Genomic DNA, 20,761 nt, shown 5'->3' with positions numbered 1-20,761 from the left:
GGAGCTGGAGCAAGATCACCACCGAGCAGCTCACCACCTACCTCAGTCAGAACCCACCCGCCAGCACAACAGACCCCAAAGAAGCAGCACGCAACCTCACGAAGTGGCTGACCGACTGCGCAGACAACATCGCGCCACTAAAAAACCCTACCAGCCGACCCAGAAGCAAGAAAGCCTCCTGGTTCACCGACGAACTCAAGGACTCCAAGAAAAACTGCCGCACCCTCGAGAAAGCCTGGCTCCTCGACCAGACCACAGACAACATGACCGCCCTCAAACACGCCACCCGCAAGCACCACCAGCTTATCCGCACTACCAAGAAGAAATCACTGAAGGAACGACTGGACAACAACGCCCACGACAGCAAGGAACTCTTCAGCATCGTCAAGGAGTTCTCCAACCCCAACACCGGCAACAACGACATCACTCCTTCACAAGATCTCTGCGACTCTCTCGCCTCGTTCTTCCACCACAAGATCGCCGACATCCACAACACCTTCGGCGCACCATCCACGCACCCAACCGTCGAACCAACGCCCCCCACCGCCACCCTCTGCACCTGGACCGCAGTGACCACCGAAGACACAGCCCACACGATGAACACCATCCACTCCGGATCTCCGACCGACCCCTGCCCCCACCACGTCTTCAACAAGGCCGACTCCATCATCGCACCCCAACTCCGGGGCGTCATCAACACCTCCTTCAACACCGCCACCTTCCCGGAGAGCTGGAAGCACGCCGAGCTCAACGCCCTACTGAAGAAACCAACAGCTGACCCCACCGACCTCAAGAACTTCCGCCCCATCTCGCTCCTCCCTTTTCCTGCCAAAGTCATCGAGAAGACCGTCAAATGACAGCTTGCAGCCTTCCTCGAGACAAACGGATCCCTCGACCCCTCGCTGTCTGGCTTCCGAGCCAACCACAGCACTGAGGCAGCCCTCATCGCAGCCACCGACGACATCAGAACCCTGCTCAACAACGGGGAAACAGCGGCCCTCATCCTCCTGGACCTCTCTGCAGCGTTCGACACTGTCTGCCACCGCACCCTAGTTCAACGCCTCAGCAACATCGGTATCCAAGAGAAGGCGCTGGAGTGGATCATCTCGTTCCTCACCAGAAGAACACAGAGAGTCCGCCTCCCCCCGTTTCGCTCCGAGGCCACCGAAGTCATCTGCGGCGTACCGCAGGGATCATCACTCAGCCCCACCCTCTTCAACATCTACATGAGACCTCTTGCAGCCATCGCACGCCAGCACGACCTCAACATCATCTCCTATGCCGACGACACCCAACTGATCCTCTCCCTCACCAGAGACCCCGCCACCGCCAGAACGAGCCTACACGAAGGGATGAAAGACGTCCCCGAGTGGACGAAGAACAGCCGCCTGAAACTGAACTCAGACAAGACGGAAGTCCTTGTCCTGGGACCATCGCCCTCCGCATGGGATGACTCCTGGTGGCCCCCCGCTTTGGGCGCCACTCCCAAGCCAACAGACCACGCATGCAACCTGGAATTCATCCTGGACTCCTCCCTCTCGATGACCAGACAAGTCAACGCCGTCTCCTCATCATGCTTCAAAACCCTATGCATGCTCCGCAAGATCTTCCGATGGATCCCGACCGAAACCAGGAAGACGGTCACCCAGGCACTCGTCACCAGCCGACTGGACTACGGAAACACCCTCTGCGCCGGAACCACAGCCACAGCCAAGCTACAGAAAAGACTCCAACGCATCCAGAACGCCTCCGCCCGACTCATCCTGGACATCCCCTGACGCAGCCACATCTCCGGCCACCTGAAGGACCTGCACTGGCTCCCCGTCAGCAAGAGGATCACGTTCAGGCTCCTCACCCACACACACAAATCTCTCCACGACCTGGGCCCCAAGTACCTCAACGACCGCCTGACCTTCTACACGCCCACTCGCCAGCTACGTTCTACAAGCCTCGCAGATCCTTCTCCTACCTGCAGGCCAAGACATGGAACTCCCTCCCCATCCATCTTCGGCTGACCCAGGACCATCTCGCCTTCAGTAGACAACTCAAGACCTGGCTGTTCGAGCAATAGCGGACCCCTTCCCCAAGTGCCTTGAGACCCTGCCGGGTGAGTAGTGCGCTATACAAGTGTTGTGATTGATTGAGGTTCCCTGAGAGAATATGGGAATTTTCCTTGAGGGTGGTTTGCCATGTTTTAGGGGCCACTTTTGACCAACTCCTCTTAGTAAAACTTTGAACTAGAGATGTTTGCACCTGCAAAGGCCTAGGAAAAGTGAAAGTGATTAAACCATGGTCAGGCCAAGGTACTGACAAGGGTTTAGAGACTGTGAGTTGCGGGACATTAGAGAAAATAAAGTCCAGAATATGGCCTTTTTCGTGGGTAGGTAGGGTTACAAGTTGGGTAACTTGCAATGCTTCCATGTCGCCTTGCTGCTGTCTAATATGATTGGAGTCGTGCTTATCTATCTACATGAAGATTAAAATCATAGAGAATTGTCAGTCAAGACCTCTCTATTGTAAGACTAGATATTTGATCAGGTAGTGCCTCTAAAATTCAGCTACTAGCTCCTGGGGGCCAGTAGATCAGTACTGAAAATGTGTGGGTGGGGGATAAGGCTATACGGAACTGGCCGCTTTCACAATCAGGAAGCGCAGAGTTGTATAGGGTGCATTTGTATACATCTTTATAAATGATGACAATGCCACCCCCAACTCTGTCAGTATGATCCTGCCTTTGTAGCTGATAGCCGAGGGGAAGGGCAAGATGGATATCAGGGCCTGAACTGGTGTTAATCCAGATTTCAGTAACAAACAATATGTCTAAAGGCTCTTCCTCTAGCATGATTCTGATGTCAAATAGATGTTTTACAATAGAGCGAGCATTTATCAGTCCCATCTTCCAGCTACCTTCTTTATCGGTGTTAAGCCACACTTGGCTTGTCGAGCTAGTGTTAGTAATTGTCCTATTACTGCAAGTGATGCAGGGAACCATGGGGGATGGAGAGTTGTCAATTCCTATCTGGAACGCTCAAGATTGATGTGGTTGAGGCCTAATTTCTAGCAGCTGCTTCCTAGAATATATGTGGGTACCTGCGTTACATGGACCAGAATTTCTGGCCCCCCGGTTCCGGTCGGGCGTGAACCGGCGCAGACAGGCTTGCCTTTGGTGCGCCAGCGGTGCACTCGCTGCACGCGTCCGCTGCTAGCCCGCCCCAGAAGGATCATTTAAAAGAGAGGTGGAGTCGGCAACTAGACTGCCAACCTCGATCAAAAACTCTATGGTGAGCGAGTCCCACTCGTACTCTATGGTTTCCACAAGGGGAGCAGCAGGATCCCTTACAAGGTGAGTAAGTAGGCTAGTAAAAGTACAAACAAATTCAAATGCATACAATTTAGACACATTTTTAAAACAGTTCCGTTAAATGGAAAAGCGCCCGACTAAAAGAGCAATCACAAGTTAAAATAGTTTCACAAGTTAAAATAGGTTACAGATGAAAGGTAAAATGTGCGCAAGGCAGAGTTTCACTGTCAGTGCTCTGGACTGGTTGTATCTGGATTGGTTCAATGGCTCTTTATAACAGCTCTGCTAACTAATTTGGGGGGGCGTGTGTGTTTGTGTGTGCGTGTGTACATCTACTTCTGCTCTCACTATGCTCCCCAATAACTACATTTGTGTGCTGTCGCCCTGTTTTTCATGAACTCTTTTCTGTAAATGTGTGAATTTATTTCTGTGGTGCTGAAGTGACATTCTGGTTCACTACAGGGACAGTAAGTACATTATCTCCCTGCTGTTTCTCTATTGCTAAAATTCCAATTCTTTTTCCTATTCGTCCAAGGCCATTCCCCCAACTTCTCAAGTTTGCAGCCCGGTCATCGATTGACCATTATCTGTCACTTTAAGCTTGATACTAGTTAATGCCTCCAATATCTGGTTAGTCCCAGTCACGTAGGACCTACAGGGTTGTAGTCTGGCTTTTATATTTGTCTGATTTCTAGGTCACTGTCTATGAAAAAGCATATCTTACCTTTGTGTTTCTTTTACTTAACATTTTACATGATTTTCTAGAACAAAAGAGGGATCTGGGTCCCTACAGACGTGTGATAGTGTGTATTTCCCTTAGAATATCTTCACTGCCTCTCATCTAGGGTCTTTCCTTTAAACAACTGAGCAGTTATCCTGTGGTCTTCTCAGGTTCCACATTCAGATTGAGAGATCGTGATGATAAGAGTCCCGGTGCTCCACCCCTGCTGCTTGCTTGATGGTGCTGAAGAAGCAGGTGTCAAGCTATTTGCCTTCATGACAGCTCCCCACCTTGCTCTGCAACTGTGTTTCCCCTCATCTCCTTGCTTGGGACGTTCATTGATCAGGCAGTGGTAGAGACCATAATGGATAGGTGCTTAATGGACACTCTGTATATCATCAGGAAATACTTAAGAAATACCATCTGCCTCCGACCGCGGTAACAAAAGACATATTTTCCATAAGTGTGATCTTCTTGCCCTAGCAACAATGTGACACTGATATCTTCCCCATGTTGTCATTCTACTATGTGCAATTGCCTGCATCCAAACTCACACTCCTTGTTTAGTACAACATGAGATGTTTCTGTCGCAACATCAGACTGCTCAACTCATGCTTAAATTAGATTGCATATTAGATTCAGCACTGTTGAAGGTTCATGCGCAGGGGAGCCTTGGAGCTCCATATTGGACACAAAACATACTTGGGAGATGCTCTCCAGGAACACAGTTTTTTTTTCAGTAAATTGTAGATGGTACATACCTGGTAGGTGGCACATTACCTGGTGGATGGCAGCTTACTTACCGAGTTGGATCCCAGCATTTCACCTTGTTTACAAGTGTCTTGAAGCTCTAATAACTTATCACAGCCAGAACTCCTCTGTACATTTTGCAGACATTTGTCTTTCATACAGGAGTCATTTCTTAGTCCACTCGAAGTTCTATGCTACAAATACAATCTCTGTGTAGGTACTAGTTTCCACTCTTTGGCAGTTTGAGGAAGTGACGAATGTACACAAGAATATGCATCACACTTTGCCTTGCATATATTTATCCATACTATCTTTATTCAGATAAAGTGAAGTGTTTCATTCATCGCTGCTCACACATGGCCGATCCATGCAGGCACCATGCAGTAAGCATAATAAACTGTCACAGTCACAACTCAGGGCTAACTTTCTTTACAAAGCACATTCAGTACCATACAGACTTTCCACTAAAACACTATACTTAACAAATATATGCCTTGCAGAGAGTGAGATGTATGTGTCATATATGCTGGATGGCATTATCCTATATTTTCCAAAAAGAAACTCATGTTCTTTCTCTATGTGACAAAATACAGTTTAATGCAAAACATTGCCCTAGTGACTATACTTTGAATTATTGTGTCATTCAGGCTATAGTCTACACTACTTGGCCAAGACCCTTCAATAAATACCTTCACAAGTAAACCCGAGCAAACAGTAAATGCAAAAATACATGCTGTTCTGATTGTCACGAAGTACTAAGCAAAATGCTTTTCTCCCACTGGAAACGTATCTCATGATGGTCACACACAGAAAGTAAACAGTTGTGAAATGGTGCTAATGGGTCTATGAAATGTAATTTTTTGGGGGTGATTGTTTTTCAGTTTATTTGATAGTTTTAATGTGACCCGTTTGCCTAAATTATGAGTATGACAGGTAGCTGTTCCTATTTAGTGATCAATACAAATGCTATTCATCAAGTGCACTTTAGTAACCCAAATGGATTTTCTAAAACATCAGTCTGTTTTGTTTTAATTTATATTGAATATTTAAATAGTAACAGTTTCTACTGGCTTTGAACTTGCAGTCTTGAAATGCTGGACAAGGTTGAACCACCCACAATTCCCGAAGGATATGCTATGTCAGTGGCATTTCATTGTTTGCTGGACCTTGTAAGGGGTATTACTACTATGATTGAAGAGGAGATTGTACAGTGTGAAACAGACAGCCAAACCTCTTCAGATGAAACCCAGTCACAAACGCAGTCTTCAGATCAACAGGATCTGCAGTCAAGATCTGACCAAACTGAAAAGGAACCAGGTAAATGGACAAATATTGCTATATATGTGGCATCACATTTAGAAGATGAATGAGAGATGCAAATGGGCTTCTGGATGTAATTTACCTTTTGGATAAAACACTGTTCTGGAGTCTAACTGTATACAATGCACAAAGGGATCAGTAAGTGATTTGAAATGTGTCAATTGTGTGATTAATGGCTGAAACATGTGATTAAGGGCAACACATGGGTGGCACATGTGGTTTATGAAACCTTAAAGCTTGTGTGTGTGCCATAGCATAGTTTTATTTGATCTAAGCAAGATGGAGTCAGTCTTGTATCCTGATTTCAGCCTACATGCTCACGGTCTGTACCCTACTTACCTACCCTGCACAATACCTCCAAAGCACCTACGTAACCATAAATAAATACAGCCGTTACATAATAATGATAGAAAGCAACCAAGATCACCAGAATACAGTCCACTACACCTTTATCCATTTCATGAAAGCCGACTCTATGCCTTGTCATGCTTAAAGTTGATCGACCTCGACCATTTGTACCAAACCAGCTCTCTCCATGAAAAACCTTGAACATAGACAAAAAGACAACAGTGGTCAAATTAAAACCCTCTCTCTTCCAAATGCAGGACCAGGGCCCGGGAGAGAAAATTGGCCAAATATTAATCCTCAGCTGACTGACTGCTTTGTAGGCCTATTACATGCAGTATCAAGGCTGCCTTCATGAAAGGCAAAAAAGCTCATATCCAAGTTTTGTTTTTCCAAAGAAGCAGAGAACTGATTTGAGAATGTATAGAGAACTAGCTACATCCATTCCTAATCTACCAGCCATCTCTTCCACCAAACATCTTTGTAGTAAAATAATAAATGCTGTTATTTGCAAATAAAATCACAACACTCAGAAAAAAACGTAAATCTACCTTCACTTTGTCATTCCTCCCAATTCAGACCTTCACCACCATTCAACAACGTTTCCCCCGTAGAGGAATCAGATTACTACCAAGATCTTGTTCTCCTTCCCAAAACAATATCTGCTCTATTCACTGACATCTGCAATGCCTTGAATTTCCGTGTATAAACCCTTCTCTGAGGCCCCAGTCGATCTTGGAGCCACTTGCTTTCTGGATTACTTCTAGTTAGGTTTTTTCTGCTGGCATGGCACGGATACCACCATTCTAAACATGAGAGACTAGATCATAGCAGCAGGTGACAATGGTTAAGTGTATGCTTTCCCTACTTCCATACCTTTCTGCTTGTAGGAAATTGGTGTTATTTGTTGATAGGAGTGGAAGCTCCACTCTGGCAAAAAAACAACAATTCTTGTGTGGCCTGGGCTTCACCCTCTGGTAGCTTGTCAGGCTTCATTTAGAGTCAATGTGTAAAGTATTTATGCTAAAACAATATAGTAAAAATTGTAATAAATGAAATTATACCAGACTGACAAAAATCTAATTAGTAGAACCAGGGTTATTCAATTTTGAAGTTTGTAGTGAAAATAGCACCTAAAAGCACAGACCACCACTCATGGGGAACCGGCCTTTACAATGAGGGTTTTAGAACGCATATGCTTTTACAACTTATGCCTTTAGCACAAATGTAAGGTAAGTTCAGGGTTGTGTGTGTGTATGTATATATATATATATATATATATTACCTACTGGCGGTCGCCAGTAGGTATATATAGTTAGGATTTTTTTCCTATGGGATTTCTGAAAATTCTATGTCGAATAACTTTGGCGTTTGTGGACGGAATTGGCTGAAATTTTCAGGAAAATGGCACATTTCGTTTCTGAGCAGCCCCTGAAAATTTGGGGGGGTTTCGTCAAGGGGGGGGGGCCCAGAAAAAAGGGGGTCCCAAAACGCGTTTTTCCCATTCATTTTTCCATAGGGCGGTTGGAATCACTTTTAGCTCGAACGGCTGAATGGATTTATACGAAACTTGGCAAAATTGTAGATTTGCTTTGCCCGACGTGCCTTTGCTATGTCTCAATATATGTGCTCCAGTGGATTTTGAGAAATTAACATTTGAAAAAACAGATATATCTGTGACAGCGTCCCGGTTAGCGCCCCGGTTCGCGTACCTGACGCGTAACAGAACTTCGCGAGGAGAAGCGGATTGGCTCCCCGGTGACTGTCAACATTCTAAACAGTCCGGAGCGGCCGCCATCTTGTGTCTCGGTAGGATAGAGACACAAGAGGTGGAAAAAACAAAGTGGGAAATGAGCATAAGGGGGCAGAGTACATCCTCCCTGACCCCCTAGGTTTGGTGAGGGGGCTTTAAAAGGGCCCCGCGGGGCAAAAAAAAAATTATTATTATCATTTTTTTTGCAGGGGGAGCGCCCGCTACGCGCACCGGGAAGCGGTCAGGGGAGCGTAATATACGGAAAAAAGAATGAAAGAATGTTCAAATATTGTATGTTTATTGATTGTTCTTTTAGTTGTATTTTTTTTTTTTTTTATTTAAGTACCAACATGTAGGTACCAATGCAGAGTCTAAAAATAAATATACACCGTTTTCTTTGAAGATATCTTGCTTGTTGTTTCAGAAGTTATTGTGGTATATGGAATTCATAGCATAGTCTGTGAGGAAAGCAGAAAGAACATGGAGGCAGGAGATGATAAAGAGATGTTAAATACACATTGGAGATAATATAGTGGGAGAAAGGAAGTAACTATGAGCAAACTTACTATGTAACACAAAAAAAGTTGCACAGTATATTTTAAGTCTCAGTTTATATTTTATCTTTTTGGGTACTATTTCATAATTTTCATATTAAAAAGAATAATGTCTCAAACAATTTTAACTTTTAAAATTTAAATTTATTGTTCTGATTTTTCATAATCTAAGAGAATTTGTAGCATTAAATCATCAGGAATGTCCTCCTTTTCATTCCAAGAATCACATTCACATTCTTCAGCACATTTAATTAATTCTTCGTCTAATGTGTCATCCAAAAAGTCAATTTCTTCATTTTCTTCCTTTTGGATTGTTTTCAATCTTAATTTGAAAGGAAATATTATTTTCTTTCTGTTGTGCTTCCATTTTCTTGCTGTAAATTGCATAAAAACAAATATATCAGTGGAGATAGGGCACTGTTGGGTTTAAGTTCACACAGGTGCTTGTGAGTTTTTAACAGTGAAGTAATCTTTGGGCAGTGCATGGTTTCAGGCAGGAAGTAAAACTATTAAAAAGTGCCTGTGATGAAGCCTAAGTAAATTCATAATTATACCACAGAAGCCTAACTCAATCAATAATTTAAATAATTAAGTCTTTCTCAATGACTAACTCTTATAGAGGGACAGTATGTAACTATATGAAAACGTTTTCCTTATTTAATTTAAAGTGCATAACATAGTTCTCCTTTCAAATTTTTAAAATTATATCTTACCTTTGAAAAAGAAGTTAAAGTTCACAGTCAAAATGCTCTTGAAATGTACTTCAGGAAGTAGTAGTCAAAATGGCTGTGTTTCTCTCTTTCTTTATATATATTCAGGTACATAACCAATCAAATGTCATGAAATAATAGTAGAAAATGAAAGTAACATTTTAATTGGTTGTCAATTCTAACACTTCATATGTGTTTCTGTCATGTAACTTACCTCAGGATATTTAGTCAGTCGTACAGCATAATTTTCTCAATGGAATTCCATCAAATTTGGGTAAATGGTAGGGACTGCTATGTACTAGGGCCTATTCTATATTTGATGAAAGTGTCTCCAGTGGTTTTTCTGTAAATTACTTTCCCACCTTTTTTTAGCGAGCGCTCACCGGTGCGCGCACCGGTACGCGAACCGGCAGCGTTACGGGAGTCCTCCATTTTGTGTATCGGTAGAATTGAGACACAAGATGGAGGGGAAACAATGTTCGGAATGGGTAGAAGGGGGCACGGTGACACTTTGTGACCCTCTAGGTTTTCTGAGGGGGGCTTAAGACGCTCATATAGGCAAAAAAAATAAAAAATTGAAAATTTTTGCGGGTGAGCGCCCGGTACGCGCACCAGTAAGCGAACCGGGGAGCGTACTTTGATGAAAAATAGTGAAAAAAGGTAGAAAAAGATTAACGTTTAGAATGATCAGAGGTAGGGTAGCTCTGAAAAGAGCTATTGGGTTCTGTGGCTGATTTAGGTACCTACAAGGTTCAATGCACAGTTTTAAATTCAGGAGGAATATTCTATTCCCCTCATCTGAGAAGTGCACACCATCTCCTCTGTAGATGTCTTGCATGTTGTAATGCAAGTTATTGTTGTATATTGAACCCATTCTAAAGTCTCATGTAAGCAGAAAAAGATTTATTCACATGTTTCCGTGCTTTCTCAAATTGTGGACAAAATTGGTTGGACCAGTTCCATTTCTGTCTTTGGCATATATTGGAATATACAAAGGCAGTTTGGGGAAAAAGTGTCATTAATTGATGAAAGGTGTCCTTTAAAAGCATTTCCAGAGCAACCCCAGTCATAGTGCCCAAATCATTTCCACCACAGTGCACTATTAAGAGGTCAGGGTTTGGCAGATGCATAAAACAATTATAATTAATACATATAAAATATATTTTTCATTTAAAAAAAGAATACATTTTACAGCTTTTGATATTTGCTATTAAAAAACCATTGAAATTCACTGAAAAAACCATAGGTTATAGACCATATATAGTTAGGAATTAGCATTTACAAAACCTTGAAAATTCACTGAAAAAACCATAGGTTATAGACCATATATAGTTAGGGATTAGCATTTTCAAAACCTTATTTTACTCACACAAAACCATTGAAATTCGCATATATAGTTAGTTGCACTAACTATATATCGCACACCCGCAATCCACTGCTGATGATGTCACATATTACATCATTCATGACATGGTCAGTGACATCACTGATGACATCTCTGAAGAGATTCATTGTATTATCACATAAATGATATCATCACTGATGACATCTCAAATGACATCACTGATGACATCACTGATGACATCTCAAATGACATCACTGATGACATCACTGATGACATTTCATTTGACATTACTGATCACATCACTGATGATATCATTTATGTGATAATACAATGAATCTCTTCAGACTCTAATATATCCTTAGATACAATCAGTGTAAACAGACACTTACAGACTGTCACTCATCCATGGAGTTACTCACACACCTAGTCAGTCATGCCAAGAATCAATCACACCTCCATTTCCTCAACTATACAGTTATACACACCTTACTTATTCAAACATATGCGAACACATATTTACTCTATTATACAATCCCTGATACAAGTTTACAATGAACCATACATCCACTCACACATTCACTGGCTCTTATGCACAGTTAATATATGTCAACTCTCAGATGTACTGTGTTTTACATATGTACTTACTTTGACACGTAGCACGGAGATATCCATTCAATCACCAATACACTCATGCACACAGTCAACCGCCCATACAGCTGTTTCCACATGCACTTTTGAACCCATACATCTAGTGAATCAACTGCTCACACATCTATGCAGAGTCATACACCTCCCAGCCACCCACACACATTCTCAGTCTCCCATACAAATACTTGGGCAAATAACCCATATAGTTACTCATATAGCTACTGATTAACACATGCAGCAGTTTACAGAACAACAGACATAATGATGCACAAATTAAGACAGTTTAGTCACTAACCCATGCACTCAGTGAGACACATTTAATCACTCTCTCATACAGTCAGTCATGCACCTACTAAATCCTTCATCCAGACACTTATACATCCACTCATTCTTCAATATGTAAGACATATTTTAACTTTACAGAAACATACAGTCACTGGATGATGTCATCAGTGATGTCACTGACCATGTCATGAATGATGTAATATGTGACATCATCAGCAGTGGATTGCGGGTGTGCGATATATAGTTAGTGCAACTAACTATATATGCGAATTTCAATGGTTTTGTGTGAGTAAAATAAGGTTTTGTAAATGCTAATCCCTAACTATATATGGTCTATAACCTATGGTTTTTTCAGTGAATTTTCAAGGTTTTGTAAATGCTAATTCCTAACTATATATGGTCTATAACCTATGTTTTTTTCAGTGAATATATATATATATACATACATACAAACAATGCGTGGTAAAGGTATAAGTTGTAAAAGCATATGGATTCTGAAACAAATGTGTGGTAAAAAATGTGTGTTACAGGCATGCAGAGTATTTCCCTGCTTTGTTCCATCATACGACACACTCATGGTCATCTGGTGATGCTAGACCTGGAGATAGTCACAAGTTCAGGTCAACTGCGATGGAGTGCAGGTCAGATACAGAGACCATGTTAGTCCTGCTGAAGAAGTACCTTCTAAGTCTGATGTAAAGAGTCTGGTTCGCAGTGGAGCAGTCTGTGAGAAGCAGGTAGAGCATCACTGATAGTTGTCGCTGTAATGTGAATAGCTGGTCAGGCGTCGCAACCTGCTGTCACAATACCATGAAGAACCAGTCCGGCATTGCAGATGGCCTTTGCTGTAGGTTCACTTTGGTGGTCACCGCAATGCTGTCATTGCTGTAGTGCGAAGTACATTGCTCTTTCATTGCCAGTAGTCGCTGGCGGTTGCTGTAGCACGAAGACCAAGTCTCACCACAGCTTTGTGTTGGTGGTCATCTCGGGCAGCTAGTCTTGGTACAATCGGGCCCTTTTGTGGTAACAAGGAGCCCAGACTGTAGGATTTTCACCTTTACGTGATGAGGAGTACACTCTGGAGGATGAGGGACTCAATCAAGCAAAGGCAAGCAGAGATCACCCAGGTCCAGTTGCAGAAGGTCAGCTGGGTAGTTGCATGGAAGCCTTCAAATCTTGTTTCCCTGTAGCTCATCCTGGAGTTCTGATAACTGACCCTGGGAGTCACTCCGGGTTAGCCTGGTATGAAGTTGAGCAGGTCTGGTCTTCCTTTTCAGAGAGCAATGAAATTTTCAGCAGTTCCCGGAGTGTTCTGAAGAGTGGCTCTGGAGGTCGAATATCTGTTCTTGGTGTCGGCCTTCGTGTAGGGTGGGGATACACTGTCCTCCCCCCACATCTGGTTATGGAAAGAAGTTCTTCTTCCCCTTTTAAGGCTTCAAAATGTGTGGGGTGGACAAAAGGCAGGGCAGGCCTGGTGTCAATTTCCTTTGTGTGTGCAGTTGGCAAATCCTTTAGCAAGGCTGGATACAGTTCCTGCCATCCGTCCTGCCTCGATGGCCCATCCTGTCCACACCTAAGCCCCCTTTATGTTACTGTCCGGACGCAATACACAAACCCCAACAACAGAGCCATTCACAGTCATGTGAACCAGGACACTGTCAGAAGGCACAAATGTTTGGGTCAAGGAAATGCCAGCTTTCTAAAAGTTTTTGTTTTTTGAGAATTGGGACTTAAAATCCAACTTAACGAATAAAAAGGATTTAAAATTGCAATTTGAGTGTAAACAGCAGATTTCTATCTTATCCCAATCCACATTTAGCAGTTACTAAATGTAATAAGGTAACCCAGCGATAGATAGTTAATGGAAGAGATAGGCCATACAACAGTGAAAAACGACTTTAGGAGTTTTTCATTGCCAGGAAATGCAAAACTTAAGTACACACTAAGTTTTCTTTTTTATGTTCTTTTTATTGAACAATTGCTTACTTCCCAATATAGTCTTCACATACACAGAGTTTCAGTATTTTGGTGAATTGGAGGAAGGTTGATTACTAATTGACCATACATTATTTATATAGGAACTTCACATAATACCACCTCCCGCTGCCTGTATCCCGACCCCACCTGTGCCGCTGCTCATTCCCAACTATTGTCTACTGGCGTCTATATTCCTCCCAATGGGTCCAGATCTTTTCCCATTTTTTGAGGCACCCTCTTCTTTGATAGATTGGTGCCAACAGGCGGAGAAGGTTATCTATGTCGTGCTCCCAGTCTCGTACACTGGGAGGCTGGCACACCCGATGCACACTCAATATTTTTGTTCACCACTCCTGAGGCTAGCATGAGCCATGTTCCCACATGCTTGGGCCATCTCTCTTCTTCTGTGATCACCAGTATATGTCCTCTCGCCTCCATCAGACGTGGAGACCTATGGCCTCGGCCATAATTCTGACGACTCCCTCTGAGTATTGTTGAATATTGGGACACATCCATATTATGTGAAAAGCAATCCTTCTTCCCCACACCCCCTGGCACACCTGTTCCACTCACAGTGCCCCCATCGAGGATGAAGCGTCCCGGAGGCATACAACAGATGCAAAAGTCTAAGCTGAATGTGTTAGAGGCGCGCCCATATGGCTATCTCTCTAGGGCACTGTACTGCCTCTGTCCAGTTATCGTCCTCCAGGAGAACTCCCTTCCGACTCCCATGCCTCCCTCAGGGGGCCCAGGAAGTCCGGAGAGTTATTTATGAGTTTCCGGAATGTGAAAGATATGGTCCTCTCCGCCATTGGGTCCAAGAGGAGCCGGTCCTCCAGTTGTGAGTATTCTGGAAATTGTTCCCCCCTCCGGTACATGACATCTTAGGGAGTGTCTTAACTGTATGTACCTAAAGCTCACTGTCCGCCATTTTTTATTCAGTTTTGAGGTCCTTTAAAGAGATCATTGCCCCATTTCGCCAGACATCTCCAAGATCAATCCCAATAATGCTCCATCTACGGAAACCCTGCAAGCGGCCCACCTCCCTCACCCCATTGCAGTCTCAGAGCAGGGTCTGAGCCATCAGTTTGCTGTACCATCCCAGTAATTTTGTGGCCTCGAGCCATGCTCGCAGCACTGTATGCGTCTATGTTGGGAGCTGTCTCTTGCAACTCTTGTAATAGTGCGCTGCTAAGTAACCCCCTCACCCCCGCAGATTGCATGCCAGTCCACTCTGTATGCCGGCTCAGTGGTAGCAGCAAAAATCCAATTGTTAATATTTATGAATTGGCATGCCAGATAGTAGTATCTAATGTTCGGAACCGCCAATCCACCCTCATACACGCCTCAGTGAAGTTTGTGCAACACTATATGTGGGCTCTTCCCCCCCCTCATCTGCCTAGAGCAGGCCACGAAGTGCACTATCTATCACCCAAAAGACGTTTTTGAAATCCTTAAGGGGTTTTCTTGAGCACATACAATAAGCATGGGAGGGCCATTGTTTTAAAGAGGATGGCCTTACCCATCAGGATATCAGAAGCTTCATCCAATGGACAACATCCCCTTGTAATCTCTCCAGCTGCAGGAGAAGGTTGAGAGACAATGACTTAGTGATGCAAATACCCAGATATGTAAACTTTTATCTCCGCACGAGCTCCACTGGCGGTCTTTAGGGGGGGAGGACTCTGGCCAGCGGAAACATCAAGGACTTATCCCAGTTTATCTGGTATCTCTAGTTGCTCCCAAACAGCTGGAATATATGAAGGAGTCTATGGATCGTCTGACGAGGTCTTGTCGCATATGGAGGGATATCATCAGCGTACGGGGAGATATGCTACTCCCATCCTGCATCGCCTGCATTGCTGTTAACCAGTGGTTATCCAGTATTTGGGTGTCTTTCATAGATTCACATGCCTGAATCATTCCCCGTCGCCGAGACGGGAGCCTCCGGTACATAAAAAAGTAATGTCCTAAGGACATACATAGAGAATATAGGCCGAAGGGCCTCCCCTTTGGGGCCTTTCCACGTCCTTATGTAAAAAGGACCGAACTCTCATCGTTAGCCAATCAGCTCCGACCTCCCTCTAGAACCTTCCCGGGAGGAGCCTCAGTCCCTCAGATTTTCTACCGCACGTTGTGCTAGGGAGTCTCCAACCTGAGCTCTTCAGGTTTTTCTTGCTTCGAAGTCTCAAACTTCTCTGGAAGTACCTTTGTTCAAAAGAATAATTATCCTATCTTCGACTGCCGTCTCCCATGTCGGAATCCAATAAAAAGGCTTCATTCATGGCGGACTCGCAAAAGAAAGCCCTTCTCAGGGCCTGTTCCTCCTGCGGCAAGAAGCGGATTCAAGCGGAGGATAAGCACGATCTGTGCTTGTATTGCCTGTACCCTGACCACGTCTCTGACAAGTGTAGGGTGTGTAGAGCCTTCCCAAAAAAGACTGTGAAGGAAAGAGAGGCTCGCCTTCTCGAATGGCTCGACAGGCTTAAGGACCGAGACACTCTGGAATCTTCCGAGGGTAGTGTCTCCGTGTCCTCCAAAGTCTCCAAGAAGAGACCCAGGGAGCAGTCCCCTGGAGAGACAGACACTCCTCCCAAGAAGGCGCACAGGAAACCTTCGGAGGCACGTTCCACCACCTCCTCCGTGTCTGTTCGAGACGACCAGAGGTTCAAGAAACCCGCTCCATCTACTAAGCGGACCACCTCGGTCTCGACCTCAGTGTCGACCACTACGGCCTCATCGCCCTCAGCGACGGCCACAACGACCACCACTGCGTCCTCAGGCGCACCGGTCTCCTCTACTATTCCTCTGAAGTCTTCGTCCAAGACGAAAACAGGACCATCGACGGTGTCCCCACTGTCTGCGTCATCGTCACCTAAGAGGTCCAAGTCCACTTCAAAAGGTCCGCCTTCGCCGAAGTAATCTCATACCGAAGGATCGTCACCTAAACAGTCGAGGTCAAGTTCGAAAGGTCCGCCTTCACCCAAGAAATCTCAAGTTGAAGGCTCTACCACCAGTAAATCGGCGGTTCACTTATCCCCGCAGAATTTGGTGCCATCGACACTATCGGAATCGTTCAAATCGCCAACCCAAACGGCGGGCGCGCCATCTTCACGCACGTCGTCGGAAGGGACCCCGGCGCCATCTTGGAAGGAATCCAGACTGGTCGAAGTCTCCATTCACTCAATTCCACCTTCCTCGGTTCCCCCAACGAAGGGGTTGACACCAGAGCAGGAGCAGGTAGCACTGCAGAGTGAGGAGTCCGAGGAGGAAACCCAGCCCGATCCGACCACCTCCCTATCGGATGGTCACGAGGACCAGGAGGAAGTCATGTATCAGGAACGTTCCCTAAATGTCCGCACGGAAAACACCCCGATGATCTGTTTGCCCGTGTCTCTGGTCAACGATTTGCGCTGCCTAGTGCAGGACTATAAACAACGGTTCCCGGATGCCGACAGCGGCACCCAGGTGCCGGTCACCCAGGCGCAACCGTCTGCCTCGCGCCCTTCCGCTCTCCAGGCCCGACCTCGGAACCAACCCCGGCCTCGTGCTCGGCCCCAGCCTCAGGTAGAGGACTCCTCTGAGGACGAGGAGGAGGAGACGGACTTGGAGGAAGGTGAAGTGCAAGACGTCGACTCGGACCACAGAGACGACGAGGCCGATGCTGCGTCATCACACCATTCGTCTACCCCGGCATCCCCGCGACCGCGCCAGTCTGAAGCGACGGACGTTGGGGGTTTCCACAAACTGGTGGACAGGGCAGCTAAGAGGTTTCACATGGCGGTGGAATCCACGGAAACGGAATGCTTCCTCCATGATTTCAAGGAGCACAGCCAGAAGTCGGCCAAGTCTATTCCACTTATAGACTTTCTGTGGGAACAGGGCAAGAAGTTGATGCTCACGCCTGCCTCGGTGCCTGCGGTGGTTCCGCGCCTAGACAAAAAATATAAGGCCCCGATTACCGCGCCAGCCTGCCTGACCGGCCACCCCAAACCGGACTCGGTTGTGACTCAGGCGGCTCAAAAGCAATCCCGCAACCCATCCTCGCCGCTGTCTGCACCCCCAGACAAGGAAGGCAGGAAATTGGACACCATAGGCAAACGGTTCTCTACCACGTCCGCCATGACCATCAAAGTGGCAAATTCCATCGCCCTGCTAGGACGCTACAACCGCCAGCTATGGGAAGACATTGCCCCCTACCTGCAAGACCTGCCAGCCACGGTCCAGGACGAAGTGAAAGCTCTCCTGGCGGAGGGACAAAACTCCGCTGCAGAGATCATCGACTGCGCCATCGACGCAGCCATGACAGGATTCCGCCAGTTGGCCGGGGCTGCCGTGCTCCGCCGCCAAGGTTGGCTCAAAGCAACGTCCTTTCGGCAAGAGGTCCAATCTAAGGTGCTGGACATGCCTTTCGATGGTCAATTCCTCTTTGGGGAGAAGATAGACGAAGCGCTCCAGGCCATTAAGAAAGATACCGATACGGCGAGGGCTCTGGGCTCCCTCCTGTCCCGGAACCAGTCCTTTCGGGGGGGCCGCTCCAGAGGCCAGTACTCCTACAGAGGTTCCTACCAAAATCGCTCGTCCTACTCCTATGGCAACAGGAACCAGCCCCAGCACAAACAACAGAACCGACAGTCGTCCTATGGGAGGTCGTCCTTCAGAGGCAAATCCGCCAAGAAGGGCACTGGCGGCCGCCAGTGACCATTTACTCCAGCCAGTCCCACCACCGTCTCAATCCTTTCGAATTGGAGGAAAACTGACCCACTTCCTCCCCAATTGGCGAAAAATCACGACGGATCGGTGGGTACTACAAATAATTCAATTTGGACATTCCCTCGAAATTGTCAACACCCCTCCCAACACTCCTCCGCTGAAGCGTGCTCACAAACACCTGCACCTCCTTCTCAAGGAAGTATCCGCCATGTTGGTCAAAGGAGCCATCGAAAGGGTCCCAGCGTCCCAGAAGGGGACGGGATTTTATTCCCACTTCTTCCTAGTCCAACAAAAAGGGGACAAATGGAGACCGATCTTGGACCTCCGGGCGCTCAACGCCTTCCTGCGGAGTCAATCCTTCCGGATGGTAACGATCCAGGAGATCCTGGGAGCGCTGGAAAGGAGAGACTCGATGGTCTCCCTGGACTTACAGGACGCCTACTACCATATCCCCATCCTCACAAGGCACAGGAAGTACCTGCGGTTCGCAGTAGCAGGCAGGCATTATCAGTTCAAGGTCTTGCCATTCGGCCTCAAATCCGCGCCACGCATCTTCACGAAGTGCCTGGCACCGGTGGCAGCCTTCCTGCGACAAAGAGGTCACCAGGTATTCCCCTACCTGGACGACTGGCTGGTGAAGGCGCCTTCTCCGGAGGGCGCGACCGCTTCCTCCAACGCCTGCAGCGCACTTTTTCAACAGCTGGGTCTGACGATCAACCACAAAAAATCCTGCACTACTCCATCAACGAGGATCACCTTCCTAGGGGCTACCTTAGACACGGATTGCGCAAAGGCTTTCCCCTCGGAAGACAGGACAAACAAAATACTGTCTCTGGCCGCGGCGGTGGCCAAGAAGTCTCGCATCAAAGTACGGACATTCACCTCCCTGCTAGGGATGATGTCCTCCTGCATTCTCCTCATACCACACTGCAGGCTCCGCATGCGTCCCCTGCAGGAGGCTCTGGCGAGGCAATGGAAACAGAGTTCCGGCTCGTTCGAGGACATTATCACGATCACACCGGCCATCACAAAGGCCCTTCTGTGGTGGAACAACCGGAAACACCTGACGGCCGGCTTGCAGTTCCTCCTGCCGCCGGCACCTCTGGTCATCACGACAGATGCCTCCCTGGAAGGCTGGGGTGCTGTTCTGCTGGACCTTCGAGTCAGCGGCAAATGGGAAGCCCAAGAGAAACAACTACACATCAACCTCTTGGAGCTGAGGGCGGTGTATCTGGCTCTGCAGGCATTCCTGCCACGTATCGGAACTTCCCCGGTGCTCGTCAAAACGGACAACACCACGACGATGCACTACCTGAACAAACAAGGGGGAACGCGATCTCTCTCTCTCTCACGAGAATCGCAAAAAATCTGGAACTGGTTGGTGGCACACGGGCTCTCCCTCAAGGCGGAGTACGTTCCCGGGAAGGACAACACCATCGCTGACGCCCTCAGCAGGCAGACCTCTCCCACGAATGGGAGCTGAACGACGACACAGTGGCCCACATCTTCTCGCAATGGGGGACCCCGAGGATCGATCTCTTCGCGACGGCAGGGAACGCCAAATGCCCAAGCTACGCAAGCTGGCATCCCCAACAGGGGTCGTTGGGAAATGCTTTTTCCATCGGCTGGTTCAGCGTGTTTGCGTACGCTTTTCCTCCGTTCCCGATGATACCGAGGCTCCTCAGGAAGATGAAGACGGAGCCGTGCACCCTGATCCTGATTGCTCCGTACTGGCCGAGACAACATTGGTTCTCGGACCTGCTTCGCCTTTCCATCAGGCCCCCGATTCACCTGCGACAACACCCGAACCTCTTAACGATGTCCGGAGGCCAGGTACACCACCCGAACCTCCGCTCGCTCAAATTATCGGCCTGGCTCCTGAGCACCGAGAGTTCGGAGACCTAGAGATCCCGCAGGACTGCAGGGCCGTACTAGCCAAAGCGAGGGCGGGCAGTACGAACAAAACCTACTCGCTGAAGTGGAAGAGGTTCTGCTTGTGGTGTTCGGAACAAGGCTTACACCCTCTACGGGTCACCCCAGTGCAGCTGCTACCGTACCTCCTCCACCTGGCTCAATCGGGGCTGGCTCACGCCTCCATTAAGGTTCATCTGGCCGCGATTTCTAGATTCACCAGGACCTCATCAGGACCTTCCCTATGGTCCAGTCGACTGATAAAGCAGTTTCTGAAGGGGCTCTATAGATCCTTTCCGAGGCCTCGGAAAGTCCCTCCAACCTGGCAATTGAACTTGGTGCTCAACCAACTAATGAAACACCCTTTCGAGCCCATACACCGGGCCACTCTCAAACATCTTTCCTGGAAAACGGCACTCCTGCTCGCC

General features: G+C 46.8%; 1 protein-coding gene across 2 annotated transcripts in view; it reads left to right on the top strand.

Moving 5' to 3' along the window:
- MON2 (MON2 regulator of endosome-to-Golgi trafficking) overlaps window positions 1-20,761 on the top strand; it is a 966,303-nt gene that overhangs the window by 381,063 nt on the left and 564,479 nt on the right. For both annotated transcript variants that reach the window (XM_086919098.1, XM_086919097.1), the window contains exon 12: window positions 5,857-6,089. In XM_086919098.1, coding sequence (XP_086775224.1) covers window positions 5,857-6,089 — 233 coding nt within the window. The remainder of the gene's footprint in view (window positions 1-5,856; window positions 6,090-20,761) is intronic.

The sequence above is a fragment of the Lissotriton vulgaris genome, chromosome 1_1 (genome assembly GCF_964263255.1).
Source record: "Lissotriton vulgaris chromosome 1_1, aLisVul1.2, whole genome shotgun sequence".
NCBI classification, from domain to species: Eukaryota; Metazoa; Chordata; class Amphibia; order Caudata; family Salamandridae; genus Lissotriton; species Lissotriton vulgaris.
The sequence above is the reverse complement of the archived record's forward strand: the minus strand, read 5'-3'. Positions and strand labels throughout refer to the sequence as shown.